The sequence below is a fragment of the Salvelinus namaycush genome, chromosome 18, assembly GCF_016432855.1.
Source record: "Salvelinus namaycush isolate Seneca chromosome 18, SaNama_1.0, whole genome shotgun sequence".
NCBI lineage: Eukaryota > Metazoa > Chordata > Actinopteri > Salmoniformes > Salmonidae > Salvelinus > Salvelinus namaycush.
The window spans coordinates 16,428,838-16,451,226 of NC_052324.1; the positions used below are offsets into that span (position 1 = coordinate 16,428,838).

At 42.4% G+C, this 22,389-nt stretch overlaps 3 protein-coding genes across 3 annotated transcripts; 2 read left to right on the forward strand and 1 right to left on the reverse strand.

Moving 5' to 3' along the window:
* Positions 1 to 2,098: 2,098 nt before the first annotated feature.
* On the forward strand, positions 2,099 to 3,424 carry LOC120062714. Its single transcript, XM_039012774.1, has 3 exons — positions 2,099 to 2,226; positions 2,321 to 2,447; positions 2,527 to 3,424. The coding sequence occupies exons 1-3, from the start codon at positions 2,134 to 2,136 to the stop codon at positions 2,712 to 2,714; spliced, it is 408 nt and encodes a 135-aa protein (XP_038868702.1). The 5' UTR covers positions 2,099 to 2,133; the 3' UTR covers positions 2,715 to 3,424.
* A 277-nt stretch (positions 3,425 to 3,701) lies between these two features.
* On the forward strand, positions 3,702 to 8,772 carry rad9b (RAD9 checkpoint clamp component B). Its single transcript, XM_039013934.1, has 9 exons — positions 3,702 to 3,735; positions 4,084 to 4,154; positions 4,313 to 4,450; positions 4,626 to 4,740; positions 4,932 to 5,031; positions 5,209 to 5,315; positions 5,409 to 5,515; positions 8,422 to 8,486; positions 8,646 to 8,772. The coding sequence occupies exons 1-9, from the start codon at positions 3,702 to 3,704 to the stop codon at positions 8,770 to 8,772; spliced, it is 864 nt and encodes a 287-aa protein (XP_038869862.1).
* A 3,471-nt stretch (positions 8,773 to 12,243) lies between these two features.
* Positions 12,244 to 22,035, reverse strand: pptc7a (protein phosphatase targeting COQ7 a). The gene is made up of 6 exons (XM_039013350.1): positions 21,479 to 22,035; positions 19,508 to 19,687; positions 18,412 to 18,610; positions 15,891 to 16,014; positions 15,631 to 15,760; positions 12,244 to 15,329 (listed from the first exon to the last, which is right to left on the reverse strand). Exons 1-6 carry the CDS (start codon positions 21,678 to 21,680, stop codon positions 15,271 to 15,273), a joined length of 894 nt encoding a protein of 297 aa, XP_038869278.1. The 5' UTR covers positions 21,681 to 22,035; the 3' UTR covers positions 12,244 to 15,270.
* Positions 22,036 to 22,389: the final 354 nt, after the last annotated feature.

Consider the following 22,389-nt stretch of genomic DNA (forward strand, 5'->3'; position numbering starts at 1 on the left):
AACACCATCATTAAGTTTGCTGATGACACAACAGTGGTAGGCCTGATCACCGACAATGATGAGACAGCCTATAGGGAGGTCAGAGAAATGGCAGTGTGGTGCTAGGACAACAACCTCTCCTTCAATGCGAGCAAGACAAAGGAACTGATCGTGGACTACAGGAAAAGGCAGGCCGAACAGTCTCCCATTAACATCAACGGGGCTGTAGTGGAGCGGGTTGAGAGTTTCAAGTTCCTTGGTGTCCACATTACCAACGATCTATCATGGTCCAAACACACCAAGACAGTCGTGAAGAGGGCACGACAAAACGTTTTCCCCCTCAGGAGACTGAAAAGATTTGGCATGGGTCCCCAGATCCTTAAAAAGTTCTACAGCTGCACCATCGAGAGCATCCTGACCAGTTGCATCACCGCCTGGTATGGCAACTGCTCGGCATCTGACCATAAGGCGCTACAGAGGGTAGTGCGTACAGCCCAGTACATCACTAGGGCCAAGCTTCCTGCAATCCAGGACCTATATAATAGGCGGTGCCCATAAAATTGTCAGAGACGCCAGTCATCCAAGTCATAGGCGGGTTTCTCTGCTACCGCACGGCAAGCGGTACCGGAGCGCCAAGTCTAGGACCAAAAGGCTCCTTAACAGCTTCTACCCCCAAGCCATAAGACTGCTGAACAATTAATCAAATGGCCACCAGACTATTACATTAACCCCCCCCCCCAACCCCCATTTGTTTTGTACACTGCTGCTACTCACTGTTTATTATCTATGCATAGTCACTTCACCTCTACCTACATGTACAAATTACCTCTAACCTGTACCCCCACAGTACCCTTATATATAGCCTCGTTATTGTTATGTTATTGTGTCACTTTTTATAATTTTTTACTTTAATTTATTTGGTAAATATTTTCTTAACTCTTCTTGAACTGCACTGTTGGTTAAGGGCTTGTAAGTAAGCATTTGACGGTAAGGTCTACACTTGTTGTATTCGGCGCATGTGACAAATAAAGTTTGATTTGATTTGATGGATGATAAATGGAAACAGGATGCACCTGAGCTCAATTTCAAGTCTCATAGCAAAGGGTCTGAATACTTATGTGAATAAGGTATTTCTGTTTTTTATTTTTAATACATTTGCAAAACATTTCTAAAAACTTGTTTTCGCTGTGTCATTTAAACCATTAGTAAGGCTGTAACTTAACAAAATGTGTAAAAAGTCACGGGGTCTGAATACTTTCCGAATGCTCTGTATAACCTCTTGTCAGTAGTCTGCTCTGGATCCGCCCCATGGACTGACATCCTCTCCTGTTCACACGACCATGGCAATGTAAGATTGATACTTGTAACCACCAATATTAAAATTGACCTCATCGATTTGTTACAAAGTAACAAAATCATGAGAAAACAGGTTACATTTGTCGAGGAAATAAGAAAAGGAGATCGCCTGATAAAACGCGGTGGTAGTCGCGTTTTAGCAACAAGGTAGGCTTGCAAAATGAACTAATTGTATGCTTCTGTAATGAATGTTAATGAAATGAGTGCGTTATATTTATAGACACATCTGTTTTTAATGAGGACTTGTTTTTCGAGATTTGCTCTTATTGCTTTCAATGCAAACATTTCAGATCAAGTTTCTATTATTTCATGTTTGTAGATCTGCGGAGTCAAATAACATGTACCATCATAGATATATAGGTATGTACTGTATGTATAGCCTACTGGTTGTTAACTTGTGCATTGTATGTTTGCATGTTTACGTTGTTAGTTTGAAACTATAGGCTATTTTGTGAGTCGGAAATGCAAGGTAAAACGCTGCTCTGTTGATAGAGAACTGAAATGCAATAGCCTGCGTGTGGCATGCAATAGACACCACAGAAGCCAGTCGGGTATAGGAGTCCATATCTTTCCAAATGGTATTTTGGAAAATGTATTTTTGGGGGGTTATCCAAATGTTAGTGTAATGTTAATTTGGTGAATCAATCTATTTAACATTACTGGTGATTGAACTAATATGCATTAACATTTTACTCAATCAAAAAGTGTGTGATTAATGCAGATAGAGGCCTCATTAATACACCTATCTGTATGACAGACTCTGAGCATGTGTATAAGGAACAAAACACCAGGGTGGAGATGCACAGGACAGCACATTTCAAGGTTCCTGACCACCAGCAGGTGAAAACCATACACGTCCCCAAGTCCATGATGACTGCACCATTTCTACAGGTAACATGTCAGCAAGTTATTTGCCATATACCAGAATTAATATATTGCTGAATGTAAATGTAGTGTTCTACAAAATATTGTTATCATGTTCCAGCATCCAACCCTCACAACTGGACAGAAACGATATCTCTACAGTATTGCAAATGTTTACAGCACCGAGCACATGAGACGACTGATGAAGCAACACTATCTCAATGTGCTGCACCGGTGTATAAAATCAGGTGGGTTGTAATTGTATTTACTTTAGAATTGAATATAGGCCAATTATTGCCCATCTTAGATTAAATGTTTTCCCTCAAGGTCATAGCTCTTTGGATGGAACCAAACATACTACTGGAGGCCCACTGCTTAAAGATCGGCTCACGTTCAAGATGGACAATGAGAGAGATTCTGGATCTAGGATCAAGCCATATGGACAGAGGAAGGGCACCACAGTGCACTCTATAGTTATCCTCCCAAAGATTACCAACAGTCCCAGTGCAGAGTGAGAAGATTGTATTTGAAATAATTATAATGAAGTCAGTCACACATTATATTATTCTGACAATGTATTGAAGTATAGTATAATTTTTATCATTTCAAAACACATTCTCCTTGTTGGTAACACATTTATTTGAGTCTCCCATTAAACTGCTTATAAGAATTTTTAAATAGTTTATAAACCATTATTACATACTGTACATTTATTGTCTGTTGATTATTTATATATGATTACAGGTCATTTTAATAATAAATGGTTTAAAACTTAAAGGTAGAGTCAGCAATATGAAGTGGATGCACAAATTAAACAGCATAGCGTGCCAATTTCTGCAACAAGGGCGTTGGATCGCGAGTCTAAACTTCACTGTTTTGGTCCCGTGGCTACCACCTTGTAAGAGCATGAAGGGAACCTTTGCACATGCGCAGATACTGTGTGTGACTGTGAGAGCAGTCTTTCATTTTGCTCGTCAATATCTGCAGGTGCTGCTCATGCAATGTCATTTTGCTGACTCTACCTCTTAATTTGCAGTTGATAATGTGCTGAGTATTTGAAAAAAGTAAAATATAATCCCACCAAAAAGCAGGGGCAAAACAATATACAGAAACATCTGAAGAGAAATAAGTGACAGCTGGGAAGGTTTCTGCAATAGGCCTGTGAGATTATTATGTAACAATGTGTTTGTAGTACAGTGTGACTGCTTGACAATAAATTATATTGGCAAAAAAATATTCTCTTGAATGGTCATTTGTTGTACCAGCTATCTAGTTTTGTATGCATTCAGGATTTTAGAATTTTAACTTAATATACATTACATGACCCCTTATAGTCATACTAATCATAATGGTAATAGATTAGCATATTACACAATATGGTTCATTAGTAAATCATCTCCATGCTGCTGTTTTGTAGCTGTTGCGCGTCAACTGCACCGACAGACACTAATTAGTGATCAACACAAAATCAAACATTGTGGAACTTGAACTTGACTGCCAAAATGAAGTGTGTCATTGAAAGAAACGGTGTTAAAGGTATGTTAACTTTTGGAATATAGATAACGTTAACTATAACGTATTGATACAGAAATGTGCAACACATTTTAAAGTACATATCTAGCTAACTTAGCTAGCTAGCTAAATGTGCCAAACAGGATAGTATAAACGTTAGCTAGCTAGTTAACGTTACCTCTCTAAAGTTAGCTAATTCTCTAAAGTTGGCTAGCTTTGACATCCTAACGTTACCTCAGTCTGCGGATTTTTCTCTGAAGGGATTTAGCTAGATAGCTAAAATGTAGGATTTAGATAGCTAAATATGTTGACACATAATTGCTTGATCAATTTAATCTACATAAACAGTATCTCTGACTCTGTTTCTGACAGTGTTTGGGAAGGCTGTTCATGCCCTGGCACGCATAGGAGATGAATTATGGTTGGATCCTATGATGAAAGGGGTAAGCATCAGTCCATTTGAAGTGTGCTACACAAATAACGTTTGATTTGATGATGGTCTAGTCTACAAAGCTTTATCAATGTAAAGTGTTAGCTACATAACATTGTCCTGTTCTAACCATTATGCATATCATTATCTGCCTGCTCTGGTCTCTTGTAGTTGGCAATGAGGTCAGTGAACTCAGCCCATTCTGCCTACGCCTGCTTCCTCTTCTCCCCACTGTTCTTCCAACACTACAGCCCAGACACAGGACCAGCCCAGGACTGTGGAACTGTCAAATGCAAGTTGGTCATGAAGGTAATGGCCAAGCTGTTCTGAATCTGCTGAATATGACCCCAATATCTCAAGACAGATAAATGTCTCACACAGGCCCATATGGAACAGTCCAGCATCATTGCTTTTACAATGGGTGAGACTTTATAGTACTGATAGTGTAATAGCTGTGTATTAATATACATCGTTTTGGTTTTAGTCAGTGCTGCCGCTGTTTCGGTGCCTGGCTACCATTGAGCGTAATGTGGATAGCTGTCAAATATCCATCAATCTCCCAGACAACCGGGTGATATTCCAGTTTCACTGCAGACATGGTAGGAGAACAGTCCAATAGAGTGCTCTCAGATAAGAGCTTGTTTTATATGTGTGTGTGTGGGTGGGTGAGCAACTTCCAGTAGGTGTTCAATAATGATTTTGAAACAAAGGGGATTCTTTCTCAGATTGTAATGCATTGTATCAATACTAGATGGCGCTGTGTCCCAACATCTCATACTCATTGTGACAGGTATCACCAAAACACACAACCTGGGTTTCCAGGAAAGTGAAGCTCTGCAGGCAGTGTTTCCTTCTCACCTCTGCCCCAATGTCCTGAAGGCCCAGCCCAGGTGAGCTCCCCTAAACATATCCCAATCTATCTCCTCGTGACATTGTTGAAGAGTGATTCAGAGACTGACTAAGAATTACTACAGGGTATACAGTATATGATGATTATTTCATTAGTAATTTACATTTGTACTATCTATTATAATTGTATTACATTTGTATTATTATTTTGGGGCCAGACTTCTAGGCGACATGGTGATGCACTTCCCAGTGTCTCAGGAAGAGATCACTCTGTCCATGTCTCCTCTGAGAGTCAATCTGAAAAGCTACTATGAAGATGAAAGTGGTGAGATGTTGCACTGTCTACGGTGTATGAAAAAAACAACCCACAAAAAGTCGGTAACATATTATGCCTAACTCGTGATTTTTCGGGGTGCAGATCAAATGAAGGCCATGCATACTGAGATGTCTTTAGATCCCAGTGAGTTTGACTACTTCCAGGTTGGAGTTGACTCAGACATAACCTTCTGTCTGAAGGAGCTGAGGGTAAGGGGGTTATTTTGGGATGGACCTTATTTTTTGTCACATGAGCTTGTGAATATGGGAGGGTGTCACTGTCTGTACTTGCATACCCATGGGTTAATTCATTTATTTACAGGACTGAACCCAAGTGTCCAGGAGACTCTGTACCCTATCATTTTCAATGGAACGTTCCCCTCCTGGGCAGGATTTTGTTTTATGACCCTAATGAATCAAGTTATAATATGATGTTTTTTTCACCGCACATGTCTACATTTTTAGTGAACAGACAGTAATAAGTAGTAAAACACATGCATTGATTGCCTAACTCTCATACCATGTTCCAAATAAACCCAAGTCCTCAGAGGAGAAATATACATCAACATGATTCAATAGCAAAATATATCACATTGGGACCCCAAAAAGGCAGCCATTTTGCATCCTATGTTTTTGTGTGTTATTTATTATAAAGTACAGCTAATGTGTCACAATTTGTGCTCAGACCCACATCCTTTGACCCGACCCTAACGTCCTGGAATGTTGTTGGGGGTACCCTTTTGTGAAGTCCCTCATTACACAGTAAAGCTATGCCTAGCTATAGACTGCTATGTGTTCATGCTAGCCTGTGATTGAGTTGGACAGTGAGCCAGTCTCTACATTGCTGCTAGTCTTACCTGTCACAGTGTGTTAGAGGGGCTAGTCGAACACACACAGAGGCTCTGGTGTCTGGGCATCGGACACAGCGATTCAACTGAACCCATGATTACCCCTTTTACTGTGATTGACCCCAACAACTTGAAAGGTTATGGCTAGTGTACAGTCGTGGCCAAAAGTTTTGAGAATTATACAAATATAAATTTTCACAAAGTCTGCTGCCTCAGTTTGTATGATGGCAATTTGCATATACTACAGAATGTTATGAAGAGTGATCAGATGAAATACAATTAATTGCAAAGTCCCTCTTTGCCATGCAAATGAACTGAATCCCCAAAAAACATTTCCACTGCATTTCAGCCCTGCCACAAAAGGACCAGCTGACATCATGTCAGTGATTCTCTCATTAACACAGGTGTGAGTGTTGACGAGGACAAGGCTGGAGATCACTCTGTCATGCTGATTGAGTTCGAATAACAGACTGGAAGCTTCAAAAGGAGGGTGGTGCTTGGAATCATTGTTCTTCCTCTGTCAACCATGGTTTCCTGCAAGGAAACACGTGCCATCATCATTGCTTTGCACAAAAAAGGCTTCACAGGCAAGGATATTGCTGCCAGTAAGATTGCACCTAAATCAACCATTTATCGGATCATCAAGAACTACAAGGAGAGCGGTTCAATTGTTGTGAAGAAAGCTTCAGGGCGCCCAAGAAATTCCAGCAAGCACCAGGACCGTCTCCTAAAGTTGATTCAGCTGCGGGATCGGGGCACCACCAGTACAGAGCTTGCTCAGGAATGGCAGCAGGCAGGTGTGAGTGGATCTGCACGCACAGTGAGGCGAAGACTTTTGGAGGATGGCCTGGTGTCAAGAAGGGCAGCAAAGAAGCCACTTCTCTCCAGGAAAAACATCAGGGACAGACTGATATTCTGCAAAAGGTACAGGGACTGGACTGCTGAGGACTGGGGTAAAGTCATTTTCTCTGATGAATCCCCTTTTCGATTGTTTGGGGCATCCGGAAAAAAGCTTGTCCGGAGAAGACAAGGTGAGCGCTACCATCAGTCCTGTGTCATGCCAACAGTAAAGCATCCTGAGACCATTCATGTGTGGGGTTGCTTCTCAGCCAAGGGAGTGGGCTCACTCACAATTTTGCCTAAGAACACAGCCATGAATAAAGAATGGTACAAACACATCCTCCGAGAGCAACTTCTCCCAACCATCTAGGAACAGTTTGGTGACGAACAATGCCTTTTCCAGCATGATGGAGCACCACGATAAGGCAAAAGTGATAACTAAGTGGCTCGGGGAACAAAACATCAATATTTTGGGTCCATGGCCAGGAAACTCCCCAGACCTTAATCCCATTGAGAACTTGTGGTCTATCCTCAAGAGGCGGGTGGACAAACAAAAACCCACAAATTCTGACAAACTCCAAGCATTGATTATGCAAGAATGGGCTGCCATCAGTGTCACGACTTCCGCCGAAGTCGGCTCCTCTCCTTGTTCGGGCGGCGTTCGGCGGTTGACGTCACCGGCTTTCTAGCCATCGCCGCTCCATTTTTCATGTATCCATTTGTTTTGTCTTGTTCCCTACACACCTGGTTTTCATTCCCCAATCAATCTACATGTATTTATTCCTCTGTTCCCCATCATGTCTTTGTGTAAGATTGTTTGTGTTACGTGTTTGTTGTTGACGCGCCAGACTGGTTTGTTTTTTCCGTGGTATTTCACGAAGATGTTTATTGTTAAACATAATTCTTGTGACTGTTTTGCGCGTTTTGCACTTTTGCCTCAATAAAGTGTGCGCCTGTTCACAAATCTCTGCTCTCCTGCACCTGACTTCGCTACCAGTACGCACACACCTGACAATCAGTCAGGATGTGGCCCAGAAGTTAATTGACAGCATGCTAGGGCGGATTGCAGAGGTCTTGAAAAAGAAGGGTCAACACTGTAAATATTGACTCTTTGCATCAACTTCATGTAATTGTCAATAAAAGCCTTTGACACTTGTAATTATACTTCAGTATTCCATAGTAACATCTGACAAAAATATCTAAAGACACTGAAATAGCAAACTTTGTGGAAATTAATATTTGTGGCATTCTCAAAACTTTTGGCCATGACTGTACACAGCAACATTGGTAATATGTGCCCTGTCATCTAATGTACATTGCTGTCTAGCAGAGTACCAGAGTATTGTGAACTATTATTTTAATTGGTGGTGAATGATTAAACAGTCACTCCAAACATGCATGTGTTTAATGTATTAACCTCTTCTCTAGGGATTGCTGTCATTTGCTGAATCACATGGTCTACCAGTATCTGCTCACTTTGGCGCCGCAGGAAAGTAAGTATCCTGGTCCTTGTGATTATACCCAGTGACTATCACCTCTTTTACTTAGGTCCTAAATTAGGCCTGGAGTTTTTCCCGGTCTGGTCACAAGGTTGGAGAAATCTCAGGGCACTGGTTCTAGGTATGCTGATGTTGTGTTCTGCTGTCTGTCAGGCCGGTGGCCTTCAGTGTAGATGACATGGTGCTGGAGGCCAGTGTGGTGTTGGCTACTCTTGTCAACCCAGAGAGCAGGACCCCCTCCCAGGCTACAGAGGCCCAGGCTCCTGCTGCACTAAGGTAGCCGTCACCATTCGTTAAACAGTTATTACCCCACCACTGATAGGGGGGTTCTGTATTTGGTCCAACATTGTGTAATACACCACATCGCCAGCATCACATCCTGCCCTTAATCTGCTTCTATCTTCATCATCTATGATGTAGTCACCATAGCAACCCTACCGCTATATCAAATAATGTATGTAGAAGTGCCCAAATGATTTCAATAGTCAGGGAAGCACTTGTTATGAGGCATGGTGTGTAGAAATGCAGGACATTTTGTCGTAGCGAGAAGCAGTTTCTCCGTTCAATAGCAAATAAAAAAGTTAACACGCTTAGATAGCCTTAAAGCGCCTGCCCAATCATGTGACAGTCACAGTAGAGTAAATTTGAACTAGCCTTTCCTAGAATCCTAGAGCTGGCTGTACCTGTGATGTCCTCCTTACGGGAGTTGGCCAGCATGTGCTTTTTTTGGTGCCTCATTGGGCGTTGTGTTACAGAACAGTGCAGTAGCACTGTGACAGAGGTTGGCTATCTGGGGCAAGGCCGTGCTGGCTGGGTTAGAGGCCTGACAGACTGACGGACTGTAATCCCTACCTCCCCCACAGTCACTAACCTGTTACGTTGCTGTGGCGATGATGTCACTCAGTGTGTGGCCCACCCAGCCTCTATGTATCTCTCTCTTAGTGTCTGCTCTGAGCCGCCTGAGGTGGGGTTTGCACCAGTCCCAGCCGGATTGTGGCACATCTGGGTCACTTATGACGTCACTGCATTGCACTGCTTCTTCCTTTTTCAAGGAAACGTTCATACAGTATGTTCGAATGACCAAAATGTAAATGTCATGTTTATACCTTCATGGAATACTGAGAACACATCAGACTTTGTTATGACAGGTTAATGTTGTATTTGTACAATTTATGTTTATATTCTTATGTTACTGAACCCGCTGTTCCATAACCTCCCAGGCAAACACACACATTATTCTCATGCTGACCTTGACAAAGATAAGTGAAGATATTTAAAACCCAGGTCCTTCCCATTCTCTCTCCTGCTGGGGCGCTTCTTTATAGGCTCATTCTGGTTCTGTCTGTGGTGCAGTCAGTGGTGTTTATGGAAAGCATGTTTATGCTGGCCTGCCATGTGCAGGAGAACAGGCGGAACAGAGTTAGGTTGTCCTAGCATGCAACCTTGGAGCACAGCCAACATCCAACAGCAGTGTCACTCTTACAACAGCTCCCTTTTTTCTCTCTCTCCATGTTCCTCCCTTTCTCTCCCTGCCATCTCTCTAGCTCTGCCCCTCCCCTCCACTCTCTCTCCCTCACACACTGATGCACGTGCAGCTGCAGTAACTCACGCGGCATACATATCATGTAACACACGCGCTCATGAGAGCAGACTTCTTTCAAACTCACACTGCTCGGTTATCTAAAAACAACCTTTTCCCAATAGAACGTGGCATGCGCATCTCATATAACTTCTATTATATATATATCTAGATGTCTGTTAGCAATGCTATTGCTTTAGTTTGTTGACTATCACAAATGTGGTTAATTAATATTGATTTAAGACTGACAGGCATCTGTTTTCAATATGAAGCTATATAGGAAAACGACTATAGGCAGACCACTGGAGGGAAATGCCTGAAGGCAGCCTTGCTGTAATGGTCCTTATATGCTCTCAGGTGTGGAGGTGTTGCGGAGCCTCCGGAGGGCCCGTGTGAGGCAGATGCCGGTCCCCCCCAGGCCCAGGGGTTTCCCTCTGCAGGCGAGCTGATAGCATCTAGCCAGGGAAGCCCAGTGTTCTGTGGAGCAGCCCTCATGAGAGAGTTCACCAGGACAGGAGAGGATTCTGATAGGCTCAGAACACCACGTTACACACACAGAGGTCGTGGCATCACAACTCCTCCTTCCTCCAAGGTAAATTAGAACAAAATGTGAACTTTGGTTGACTTCTGTTTGTGCCCTCAAGCCACTGTGTTCTGGGATTTTGGCAGGCTCCGACTGGTACCATACTTTGGTAAGTTCCAAAGTACAGATAAGGCCTTGCTTTAACGTTCAACCTGGAATGTGCCTAGATTGCAATAATGTTTAACCATGTGATGTGTGATTGACCTGAAAGACACAGGGTGAAGGTGAATTGTGACGTATGCAAGGTGTGTGGCTGGTTGCACAGCCCTCTTATCTCAAGCTCTTTTGCCTAAGAACCACCAGACCATATTGCGAAAACTGTTTCACAATTTGCTGTTTTTTTCCACCCATGCTCATAGTCTGCTCAGCTGTCTATTAATGACGAGTCGTGTGTTTTGGTTCCTTAGGTTCGCTCCCTCCTCTTTGGGGCCGTGTCCTGTGAGCAAGGTGATGGTTGCACCTCTATGCTGCCCAGTCTGGCATGTTCCAGTGATACAGAAGATGGGGGAGAGGAGAGGGCCAGTGGTGCACTGTAAGTTACCACAGAATGATGACCAAGCCAAGAACTGTTTTCATACCCTGCAAGTTTTTTCAGCAGACCATAGTCTTTTTCCCATTGTATATTGTAAATACATTTAAATGAGAACATAATATTTTTCAATTCATTTGAGTGCTTTAAATGAAAGTTCATAAAGCATGGCTGTTTGTTTTTACTAACAAATAAGTTATTCCAATGGTATGCGCATTTATTGCAAGAAACATATACCGTAGATTTGAAAGTCAGACATCAAAAGCATCAAATTAATTGGGGTAAACGTTTGTCCTCTTCCCTGTGACCCAGAAACCAATAAGTTGTTGAGAATTGTCAATTCGTTAATAGGTAACTGGAAGACGGTCCTCCCCTCCTCGATAGCCTTCATTTGGCGATGAAGCACGTTTGTGACCAGTCTAATTTATACAAGTGCATTTTCATCCACTTTCCCTCTACTCGCCGCCTCTCCTCGAAAAGAAGGCCAGGGAGGACGGAGGTGAGAAAATCTCAAATTGTGAAAAGGCCCTAGATTTGCCCATGAAAACATTCCTCAAGCCAAGCGCCTGGGGATGCCACACCTGGGTGCTGATAGTAAACTCAACACATCTCACAGACTCGCTAAAGCTTGAGGAATGTGTAACCAAACATACAGATCACATGGAGCCTTTTCATGTAGCTTCAGGCAGTCCCCTCAGTTGCATAAGAGCAGACAACTGCGAGGGAAACACTTGAGTCTAGTCCACTGTGGCCCCTGCTGAGACAGAGGAATGGATGAGTCAGAGCAGGGATATACTGCCTGGCAGGGAACAGTATGATTCCACCTTCAAAGGGAAAGACTGCATAAAGATGATCTATCAGAAATACATGATCACGTGTAGCAGCATGGCCTACCTCACTGGGAGGGAAATGGTAGCCGTGGTCTGCTTCTAGATGCTTTTGACCTACATGTTTTCATTACCTCAGGAACTGTTCAGTCTACTGTGTAAGTAGACAAATACCTTGCAGAGACCACTGAACAAACAATATTGACACAGAAAAACATGTGACAAGGGTCTGGTTAAAAGGAAAAGAACGAGGGTAATAAATACTGTACTTTATTGAAATATGTTACAGCTTTGAAAACATGTTAAACAGAAACTGGGAAACTCTCTGCATTGTTGAACTGTACATACAAAATATCAATAACGTTACATGCAGCTCTCACTGTAACAAACGTTGCTTTTTGAACGGAACGATTAACTGAAGTCTGGAACTGGCCAACAGAACAGGGGAACTGGCAGGTCAGGTCACTAAGTCAGTGGGGAGCAGGATATGGACATCATGGAGAAGCTTTGATATAGTGCCGTCTGACAGGGAGAATTGCTTGTATTTTAAGGCTGGTGAGGTTCTTGGCAATCTCTACAGTGCCATAATGTTTGTGAAAACATTTGGGCCATCCAGTGCAGGTGTGTTTCAACTCCCAGCGCAGTAAGAAATGTATGCAGGGCATTACCTGGTAGCCCTACATCAGTCAGTAACGGCATAGATATTATTTTCCTAGTTAGGGGAGAGCCCTTGAAGCAGGACAGTAGCCTGTAGTGAGGGAACACCATGACACCAACAGAAAGAAAACCTAGGGGGTACAACAGTTGATACACAGAACCTTGTTAAAGGCCCAGTGCAGTCAAAAATGTGTTTTCCTGTGTATTATATCATAGCTGATGAAACTCTGTAAAAGTGAGATTTTTTGTTATTTTTCCTGATAGTTAGTTTCTGGTTGAAAATACAATCTGCACAGCTTATAATCAGCAATTTTGCATGTGCAGGAGTTTGGGCTTTCCATGGTAAACTCACAATGCGGTAAATTGGTTAATAGACTAATAACAAAGAAAGGGAAAGGGGGATACCTAGTCAGTTGTACAACTGAAATGTGGGTTCCAAACTTCTAAAAAGCAATTTTTTTCAAATTTTTATGGAAATCTATTACAGTAATGTACTTAATTGTTCCGAAGTAATTTGATATTTATATAAAACAGCTGCATTGGGCCTTTACGGATTCTAAGATCATTTGTCATGCTTTACCCCCCTTTTAAAAATAAATAGCTTGGCCATTCAAATTTGAATGTGTCTCATGGTGAAAGGCATTGAACACATTGAAAGGGAACGAGAGGTCTCCCATCAGATGGCGCAGATTAAGCATTAAGACAGCAGGGCATGATGGGAAAAGTAAGTGTGAATCATATGGCTACTTGTCCATTTCTACTCTGTCTCCATATCTGACACAGTGTGGGGTTTAGGGAACAATATGATACACAATTTTGCCACTATCAATAACATCTGATACAAGGCACATCAGCTCCATAAATCAACATGTACATAGTACATGTTAAAGGAAACCTCACCCAAAAACAATATTTTGGTATTTGTTTCATAGTCCCAAAATGTTTTTCTTGTCAGCAATATAGTTTTGAAAATACAAAATCATCCCTGTATGATGCATTTTGCATCATATGAATCTGTGTTTTGCATCAAGTGATGTTTTTTTATTTTTTAAGTTAATTATCTTAAACTTGATTGCTGACAAGCAATACATTTCGGGACAATTTAAACAATTGACTACTTTGTGGTGGAATTTTCCTTTACAAAGGAAATGTCACTTAAAATGTTTCTGCACATGAGTTATGTTGTAAATGCAAAGTGCACATTTTTGACTGCAGCAAAAAAGAAAATGAAAACCGGTTAAATTAAATAAAAACACTAGTGACCTGATTCATAAGACGTCATCAAATGTGCCATTGGAGCTTTACAGCGAGGACAACTGAGAAATTCTGATTGTGAACACTTTTTCCTGAAGCTAAACTGAAACTGAGATCAGTCCAGATTCCCACCGCATCAAACCAAAGCAGAAATAAAACGATATCTGCTTGGTCACTTGACCAACGTCCACTGTGAACTTTCAGATATGCTTTCTTTAACTTTGTGCGTAAATGGTTGTTACCACTGCGTCCCAGTGGATATTTAAAAAAGCGGTGTAGCCTACATAAAAACCATCCATTCCGCATGTACACAATATAAACATCTGACACGCGACAGACTAGAGGTTACTCTATCACACATAATAACCTTCAACACCACTTGCAGTCACACTCACTCTTTATGTCGCAGCAGGGGTCAGAGAACAGGTTTGACAGAAACGTCAAGCCATTAAAAAAAAAAGCAATTTGACAATTTCACATCCTTAGAAATGATAAACTTGGTCTGTGTTTGACCCAAATTGTACTGATATGGCAAAGTATGTGGCAACTGCACCTAGTCTTCATACAACTCCTTAGATCAGTCAAACAACTTAAAATAGCACAAAGATCTACCAAAACATTCTAACATCCTTTAATATCACAATGATGCATGCCCTTATACCCGCATATTTTTTTTGCCCTTCAACGTCTTTTAATTGTTTGTTTTTGTGGTTAATGTGAGTCACTGTAAAAGTGACGTTTTCGTGGCCCTATTGTTTCGACTTGATGGTATGATGCTACTTCCCGTCTTGAATCAGCTCGGTTCCTGTGATTAACCCTCATTGGCATGATTCACAGATTTTCAATTCTGACGCTCATTCACTTTTGACTGGCTAATACTGACCACCTTTTTTCTCTCCTCTCTCTCCATCCTGAGCTTTGCTCCAAGTCCAAAAATAATGTGAGAGCCAGAGCCTCATCTCCAACATGCTGATGTCCTTCATCCCACTGAACGGGGATTAGGTCAATGACAACTGGGACATTTCCCAGATAGATACTTTGCAGCAGGTATTCTAACCAGAGACATGTCAGAACTTAACCCTATGCTTTATTTATCCATTCAGACTATTAAAGATTAACACTCAGTTCTGATGGTGGTGACATCAGTGCATGTATTGTCAGTGTTCCATCTGAGAAATAGGCCTGATTGAGTCCTGGAGGACTGATTATCTCAGGGGGCCGAAGGTGGGCTCAGTCAGCCACCAACATTAGTCCCTAATCCCCGCCAGCAGGAATCAAAGCAGTCTGACATCTTCAAGAGACAGATGGCAAGAGGAAACTCCTAATTCCCCTCCTAGCCTCAATAGTCTCTAGTCTGTGTACTCTGCCACTATTGACAGCAACACGGTGATGTCATCTGGCTTTCCTCCTGTGGGGAAGAGAAAGAGATGCAGTCAGAAGGATGAGAACAATCTCTCATTTTCATCATTCCAAAAGGAAGCAGCCTGAGAGCAATGGAAGGAACACTAATAAAACAAAGTGAGCCATCACTTCTTATTCCTCACTGGGTGCCATTCTTCCTGATTTATAGAGCAGCCCTCTCAGCCTGGATACCATTCACAAGGGAAGCAGGGTATGAATGAAGCAAATGGACTATGAAATGAGGACTACCTTGGCTTTGTCTCCAATTTCCACTTGCATGAAGAAGTGATAAAAGTGATGATCATTACCTCTTACATTCAGTCCATTGTCACAGGCAAACTGTGCAAAAGGCGACATGTAGTTGGGGTCGTATGCCAGAACATGGGCCTGCTCTGCAATGCTCCTGGCTGTCTGCTGGATACTCTCATAGTTGGTGTTCTGCAAAAACAAAATGGAGTGTCTTAGTATTTTTTCAATGTCTTGTTCCTCCACTTCAATACTCTGCTGAATGAAACAGTAAACCTGTTTGTTGCACACGAGTACGGCAAGGGTTTATGCGAGGGTGTACCTTGAGTTTTTTCAGCTCCTGTAGGATCATGTAGTCGGGCATGTTGTCGAAGAGGCCGTCTGTGGCTGTGAGAATTATGTCCCCCAACTCGACATCGAAGGAGGAGCTGTCTGCAGCGTCGGGACTGAGGGGGCACAGAGAGCTTATCACAACGTAGCAGGAAATAACAGTCTTGCGGAACATGAGTTAAAATATCCTGATGATATAGTGCCCATTAGAGAGGGCACGTTAAAGTGCTTAACCAAATTGCAAACGTTAGCAAATTGCCCCCCCCCCTTCTCATACCCCCCTCCAGGAAGGAAATCTGTCCTGTCTGAGCCCAGTTTAATCTGTGCCTCTAGCCCTTCATTAGCCTAGATCACTGACACTGCTGCTCGGTCTCCTGTCTGACTATGAGACTCAGGCACACACCTCACGTTAGACATGGCTATAGAGTACTGTGTCAAACACTTAGAAATCATGCAATGCAGTTATACATTTCAACTGACTACTTTTTCAGCTGTGAAATGCTGCTGCTAACAAATTGCATAGGTATGGTGGAAAAGAATCGAAGGAATAGTCACAAGGAAAGCACACCTTGGCCATCATGGGAAGTTGTAAGGAACTGCTGTAATGTTGATGTGCGACTGATACACACATATACAGTAGATCAGAGCCATGTGCAGTGTCAAGTTCAGCTCTTGGAAGGCGACATTAATTCTGCCTCAGACTCCCACACATTCATGGCTGTTCTAGAAACCATCTGTAACCCAGCCGCCATTCGATCTACAGTCCTACATTACATCGAGGCTTTAGCGCTACGTTTCGAAATAATCACTATTAAGGAATCATGGATTTAGCTCTAAAGTAAATGAACGTTGAGTCTTCCCACCAACTTCAGCGGAATTACAACACTTAGGACCCTGAATATGATACTACCAATGGTAAAAATACTGCAGCCTCTAACTCATGGAAAGATTACAATTTCCAGTCTATATGCGACGGGGCCACGTCAAGGTCGGCAATTTGGACTGACTATGGCCCGGTTTCCCGATAGCGATGGAACTTAGGCTTACGAGTATATTAACGATGCATCTTTCCTACAACGGCTGAAGATGTAACATGAGTTTCCCAAAACACCACGCAGAGAGAACGCTCACTATGTGCGTCGTTGAGGCATGTGACGTTACTGATAGAATCAAAAGAAAAGGTAACGCTGCTCTCGGATCAGAATTCTCCATTCAAATCTGACCTTAACATTAGAATTATTCCACAATACTGACAACGGATCAGCTCTTAGAGATATTATCACCTAAGGCTACAAATATTGAGGCGGCATATTCTAATGGTCACCCTATAATAATGCACTAAATCAAGATTTGGCACATCATGAAATATATTAAGGAAAAATTTTGACAGTAAGCCAAACAGAGAAATAAAACTCATTTGAATGAACATGAAATGTATTTACATATCATTGAAATATATAGGCTATACTGCAAGTAGGCTATTTATCTTTTACTTCAAATTGAAAACAGAGATGACTGAATTATCTTTTTATCCTTTGCTTGTTTGTAACAATTGCAAAGAATGTGAACTTTGTATTTGTAGTCGACTTCGTTGTGAAGTTATCAGCAGTCGCAGAGAGACAGATAAAGATCTTGATTCTATGTTTAGCAGAGATCTTCTGTGTATGAAGTGACTCAGTAGGGAAAAAGGCATCTAAAGACTAACTTAGATGTTCCATGAGAGGTCTGAGGCAGTCGGTAAATAACAAGCGTTTTCAAGTGCAACTTTGGTAATGATGGTTTTGGGAAACAATTCAGAGATTTAACGATGCTCCTACGAAGGTTCTAACGATGAATTTAGCCGTAAGATGCTTTTTGGAAACCGGGCCCATATCTGTTTATTCTGTATAGAGATAAGCCATGGAGATGTCCTATGCACTGAGCAAAACCAAGCCATTTTATAATAGGTATGTATGATGAGGCTACGGTTGTGAATAGACCTTTTCTACAAGTACTATGCTGTGTATCAGTTACATTTACAACAGTGACAGTTCAGTTCCACCTCACACCAGTTTAGAGAAACCCACATGAGCAGCTCTAAATAATCTCCTTGTTCTAGATTACAGGGTTGAGAAGGCCTGTGGGTGAGCAGACCAGGGATTGGCTGCTGTGAGAAGGGCCATGAGGCCGCCCCTCTGTGTGTGTGTGTGTGTGTGTGTGTGTGATGAGACTTTGGCCTGGCTTAAACGGTGGCAGGGAGCAAACAACGGCTCCACTGGAGTCTGCAGCACTAGTGCTGCTGGCATGCCTACACAAGGAGAGAAAGCAGAACATGGCCCCAACCATTCCTGGCCTGCACACCGACTGTGGCAGTACTGACACTCACTAATGCTGCATCAACACTGGACTGGACAGACCAGAGAGCAGCACAAGGGCAGAACCAATGCAGAGACTCTGTACTTCAAAACCAAACAAATAGCTACACAGCTTCTTTACAATACAAAATATGGCTTCGGCAGGGCCACAAAACTGACCTGTCACTGAGGACGGCCCCCTCTGCCTCGGGTGGGGCGATAGAGAGCTGGAAGGGGGTGTTGAAGTAGTGCTGCTGTTCATCAGAGCGGTGCACCACCTCTCCTTCCCGCACCACCAGGAAGCCTGAGTCTCCCAAGTTAGCAGTGTGCAGCCGATGGCTCTGCCGGTCCAGCACCACGATACAGGCTGTGCTGCTGCCTGGAAGGAGATAACACAAGATGATAAATATATGGGTGGCACGCCCTACATCCTGATTATATTTTTAACAAATTAAGTCGAATAGAGCCATTGAACAATTTATAAATTGGTTGGGATGATTTATGAGTAGTGTTTTTGTTGGGTTGCATTATATCATGATCATACTGTAGCTAAACCTGTGGTTAGAAGAGGAAGGCATGTCAATACATTTCAGGAAGAGAAACATTTGGGAAAGATAACATTTAAGGAATCATAAAAGTTAACCGAACCGGCAAAAACATGGCTCCGTGTGCAGCCACACCCTGCTGATGAGTCATCTGGACCACCAGAATGTTCTATGGGAGCTCCCTACAACCCCTCACGCTCTCTGACTCACCCTACTCTCACTCCCTTTCTTGTGTGTTTTTTCAATAGTAATACAATTACTGCTGGCCTCACGACCGTACTCCCCAGCACTGGAAAAATACAATACTGACTTGTTTTTCTCTTCTACATGAGATGGGATGGAAAAGTACAGACTGACGACACGGACTGCTCGACTCCTCACTCTCCGTTTGTTTTGTCCTGCATTTCTGCATGCTCCATTTTAGCAAAGCAATGGATCAAGAGGAGATTCTGGCGGGGATAGGCTTCTCCTTGTCTTTACACTTCCCAGGATAGAGGCATGCAGCAGGTCTCTGACTCATCACGCAAATATCCTATCTAAATAGCAGCACCTCACATGTCACTTAGCCTAACCACCCAGACTGAAAACAGACTATTCTAAGACTGCTTTAAGACCGTATTCTCTATTGTAAATGCCTATTCTTGTCAGTATGAGGCAGACACGAGTGATTTCTTTTTGCACCAGCCTCCAAGTTCACAAAACACTGATCCTCCAGGGCTGCCTTTACTCACCCAGCAGAGGCACTTTGTTCTGTAGGAGCTCGTAGTAGCTGCTTGTGAGGACGCCCACAGGGTTGCTTGGAACGAAGCGCCCCTCCTTTACCAGCCGCTCACAAGTCTTCATAAGGGTCCCTGAAAACTGTGATGGGTCCACACCGTAGTCTCTCCAACCACCCACTCCATCTGCCACACCTGAAGAAACCACACACAGTCAGGTATTGGTTCAATAGAGGAGAACAGGATAGGAAATAATCAAGATTGCATTCTGATTATACCTAACACTCCCGACTAAGACATTCCCAGAAGAAGACAGTTTTCCGACAATGGAAGAGGTCATATTAATCGGAAACAAGTACTAGACGTCTTCACGCAGTTGTGACAGGAGAAACAATAGGCACTTTCACTAAAACAAGACACCAAGTGTAGAGCAAGACAGTGCTTAGAATGAAACAAGGGACGCTTCAGAGAATAAGCATTTCTTTGACAATAATCTCCATTGATAATTTGACCCGTCTGGTACATATAAACCATTTTTACTGATAGCTATCTGAAACGTATGTTGTCTGCAGTTGTCAAGTCACATTACATTATCAACAAGCCCATACACTAGCTTGCAGTCACATTATCACACTGCTTAAAACCCTGAAACATTTGGTTTCTATGGTTATTGAAATGTACCTCTGCCTATTATGGGAGCAGTTGGTCTGGCAGTCCCAAGTTTTTCCTAGGAATGCAATTATTTACAGCTGCTTCCCAGACACAAGAATCAGCTCTTGCTGTGACCATACAAGGAGGGTCGTCTCACTCTCTCCCTGCCAACCTTTGGCTCACTGATGTGACAACAATCAGACATGGCCTGCCTCACAGCTTCCTTCCAAGCCACACTGAGAGGACATGTAGCCTCAAGTGGACAGTGGGATTTTCTAACAAGTCAAGGAGGATATTCTGGGTTTGGTTAGGCTACCTCTGGATTTCTGAATCACATTTTCTAAGCTGTTTTGATAGCTTACAAATGCTATTCTTCTCTAAAGCCAGTGTTGCCTGAAATCATAGCTTTAATACAAAAGCATTGAACTTTCTAGCGTTACAGTGCAAATAGTCAATTAACCACATGATCAATAGAGCAGCATTCACAGTTTAGCTTACCTGATACTAAAAATGTATAATGCCCTTTAAACTGTGGGCTACAGACATGTGACTATTTGCAGCAGACCTATTGGTTTGTCTATCAATATGATTATGTCAAATCTGAGACACCAACCATCAGTCTTGGTGGGGATCAGGAGGTACAAGTGTGTTTGTCATACTTGTATGAACTGGGCTAGAATGCTACTGATAGATGTGCTGTTATTTAGTGTTGAGCCTGTTCCTTATTTTACAAGGCAGAGGATCATGTCTGTTCCACACTACATTTATATCTGAACGTTTTGTAACATGGTGACCTTCTGAGGTCCAGGACTAGTTAGGTATACCATATAAGTTGTGACATGGGGTAAAGTGTGAATGAAAAATGAAGTCTGTCTGGGACTGATTGGTTGTAGCCTAGTTATAGTGAAAAACAAGAAAGAAAGAAGTTCTCAATGTTCATCTTTCTAATCTATTTATTAATGTGTACATACTGGTTACAGTTTGGTTATGGCTGCCCCCCTATCACTACAATTATCAAACTAACGTTACTACAGGCAGCTCTGACCTCTAGGACAGGGTTTCCCAAATGTATTTGTATTTTCTTGGCTTGAAACTAAGCCAATAGTATAGCAACCTAGTTAGCGTATTGTGCATCATGATCAAACAAAATACAGTGCATGCTAAGTGTCCCCTTGTTTGTTATTGTTTGATACTACAAAACGTAGTTAACCCAAACTAGCTACTGTAACTAGCAAAGGTGCATTGTCTGGCATGTTAGTTAGCCAGCTAAACAACCAGGCCGGTTATATCATCACGTTATAAAATAGTTGTCAATGCCAGGCATTGTTTACTCACCCAAAACATCGGCAGATTTATGTCGGGCAATGAAGCAAGCGTCGTCGCCGTAACACATCCCTTTCTTCAAGATACCCTTCCGAAAATCCTTCCCAAACCCGCAGCTTGCTGTTACCAGGCTGTAGTCGCGGCTATCCGTTTGAGAGAGTCCGCCAATTACTGCTCTGGCAACCAGTCTACCGTATGAAAGTACGGAGAACATTACCTACACACCAGCTCCCACTATACTGAGTACCAAGCTAGAAACAACCTAGGTGTTAGCTAGCTAGATTAGCTCCAATGTCACAATATTGACTCGCTAGCTTGATACTGTGCTGCTTAGTTAGCTAGCTATCGTTAACATTCGCCACGCAGAAACAAAACAAACCCGCGCGCCAGCCCAGACGATACTTATTCTTTATTTAGTTGAATACAGTAGTTATTGCCAAATCAGTAACAACTGCTCCGTAATTCGAAGGATATCACACGTCCAGATTCCCAGAGATGTTCCGAGTTCGTTGCAGCCATCGTTCCTGTAGAATAACCTACCACATTTCTGAAACATGCTGGGGGAGCGAGCCGGAGTGATCTGCTCTGTGGTCTTGTGACTGGGCTGACGTCACATCTCATTACGCAATTTGAGTTTCCTCAGTTCTCCTAACCCTGAAAATCATCCATGACTTTTGTTTTTTAATTCAATGTGAACTTTTGAAAAAAGTATCCCCTTCTAATAATTAATTTCAGGTTTATGAAACTTAAATGTGTAGCAGAAAAACATGATGGCTTCTACGCCTTGCGAGGATTCTAATGGATTTTACGAAACCCCTTGTGGCAGTAAATGCGAATGTTAACTTGGAGGCAAACACCCTTGAGTGTGACCCAGTGACCTTTTCATACCGTACTTCTTCTAATGCTGCGCTTGACACTAAAGT

What these genes read in the sequence shown, in the direction of transcription:
- LOC120062714 (XM_039012774.1), top strand. Translation starts at nt 2,134, where the DNA reads ATGCACAGGACAGCACATTTCAAGGTTCCTGACCACCAGCAGGTGAAA. An exon ending in TGACTGCACCATTTCTACAG is followed by an intron (nt 2,227 to 2,320) that starts GTAACATGTCAG and finishes ATCATGTTCCAG; the next exon opens with CATCCAACCCTCACAACTGG. An exon ending in GCACCGGTGTATAAAATCAG is followed by an intron (nt 2,448 to 2,526) that starts GTGGGTTGTAAT and finishes TTTTCCCTCAAG; the next exon opens with GTCATAGCTCTTTGGATGGA.
- rad9b (XM_039013934.1), top strand. Translation starts at nt 3,702, where the DNA reads ATGAAGTGTGTCATTGAAAGAAACGGTGTTAAAG. An exon ending in AATGCAAGTTGGTCATGAAG is followed by an intron (nt 4,451 to 4,625) that starts GTAATGGCCAAG and finishes TTTTGGTTTTAG; the next exon opens with TCAGTGCTGCCGCTGTTTCG. An exon ending in CCAGTTTCACTGCAGACATG is followed by an intron (nt 4,741 to 4,931) that starts GTAGGAGAACAG and finishes TCATTGTGACAG; the next exon opens with GTATCACCAAAACACACAAC.
- pptc7a (XM_039013350.1), bottom strand. Translation starts at nt 21,680, where the DNA reads ATGTTCTCCGTACTTTCATACGGTAGACTGGTTGCCAGAGCAGTAATT. An exon ending in TAAATCTGCCGATGTTTTGG is followed by an intron (nt 19,688 to 21,478) that starts GTGAGTAAACAA and finishes TGGTTTCTTCAG; the next exon opens with GTGTGGCAGATGGAGTGGGT. An exon ending in AGGAGCTGAAAAAACTCAAG is followed by an intron (nt 15,761 to 15,890) that starts GTACACCCTCGC and finishes TTGTTTTTGCAG; the next exon opens with AACACCAACTATGAGAGTAT.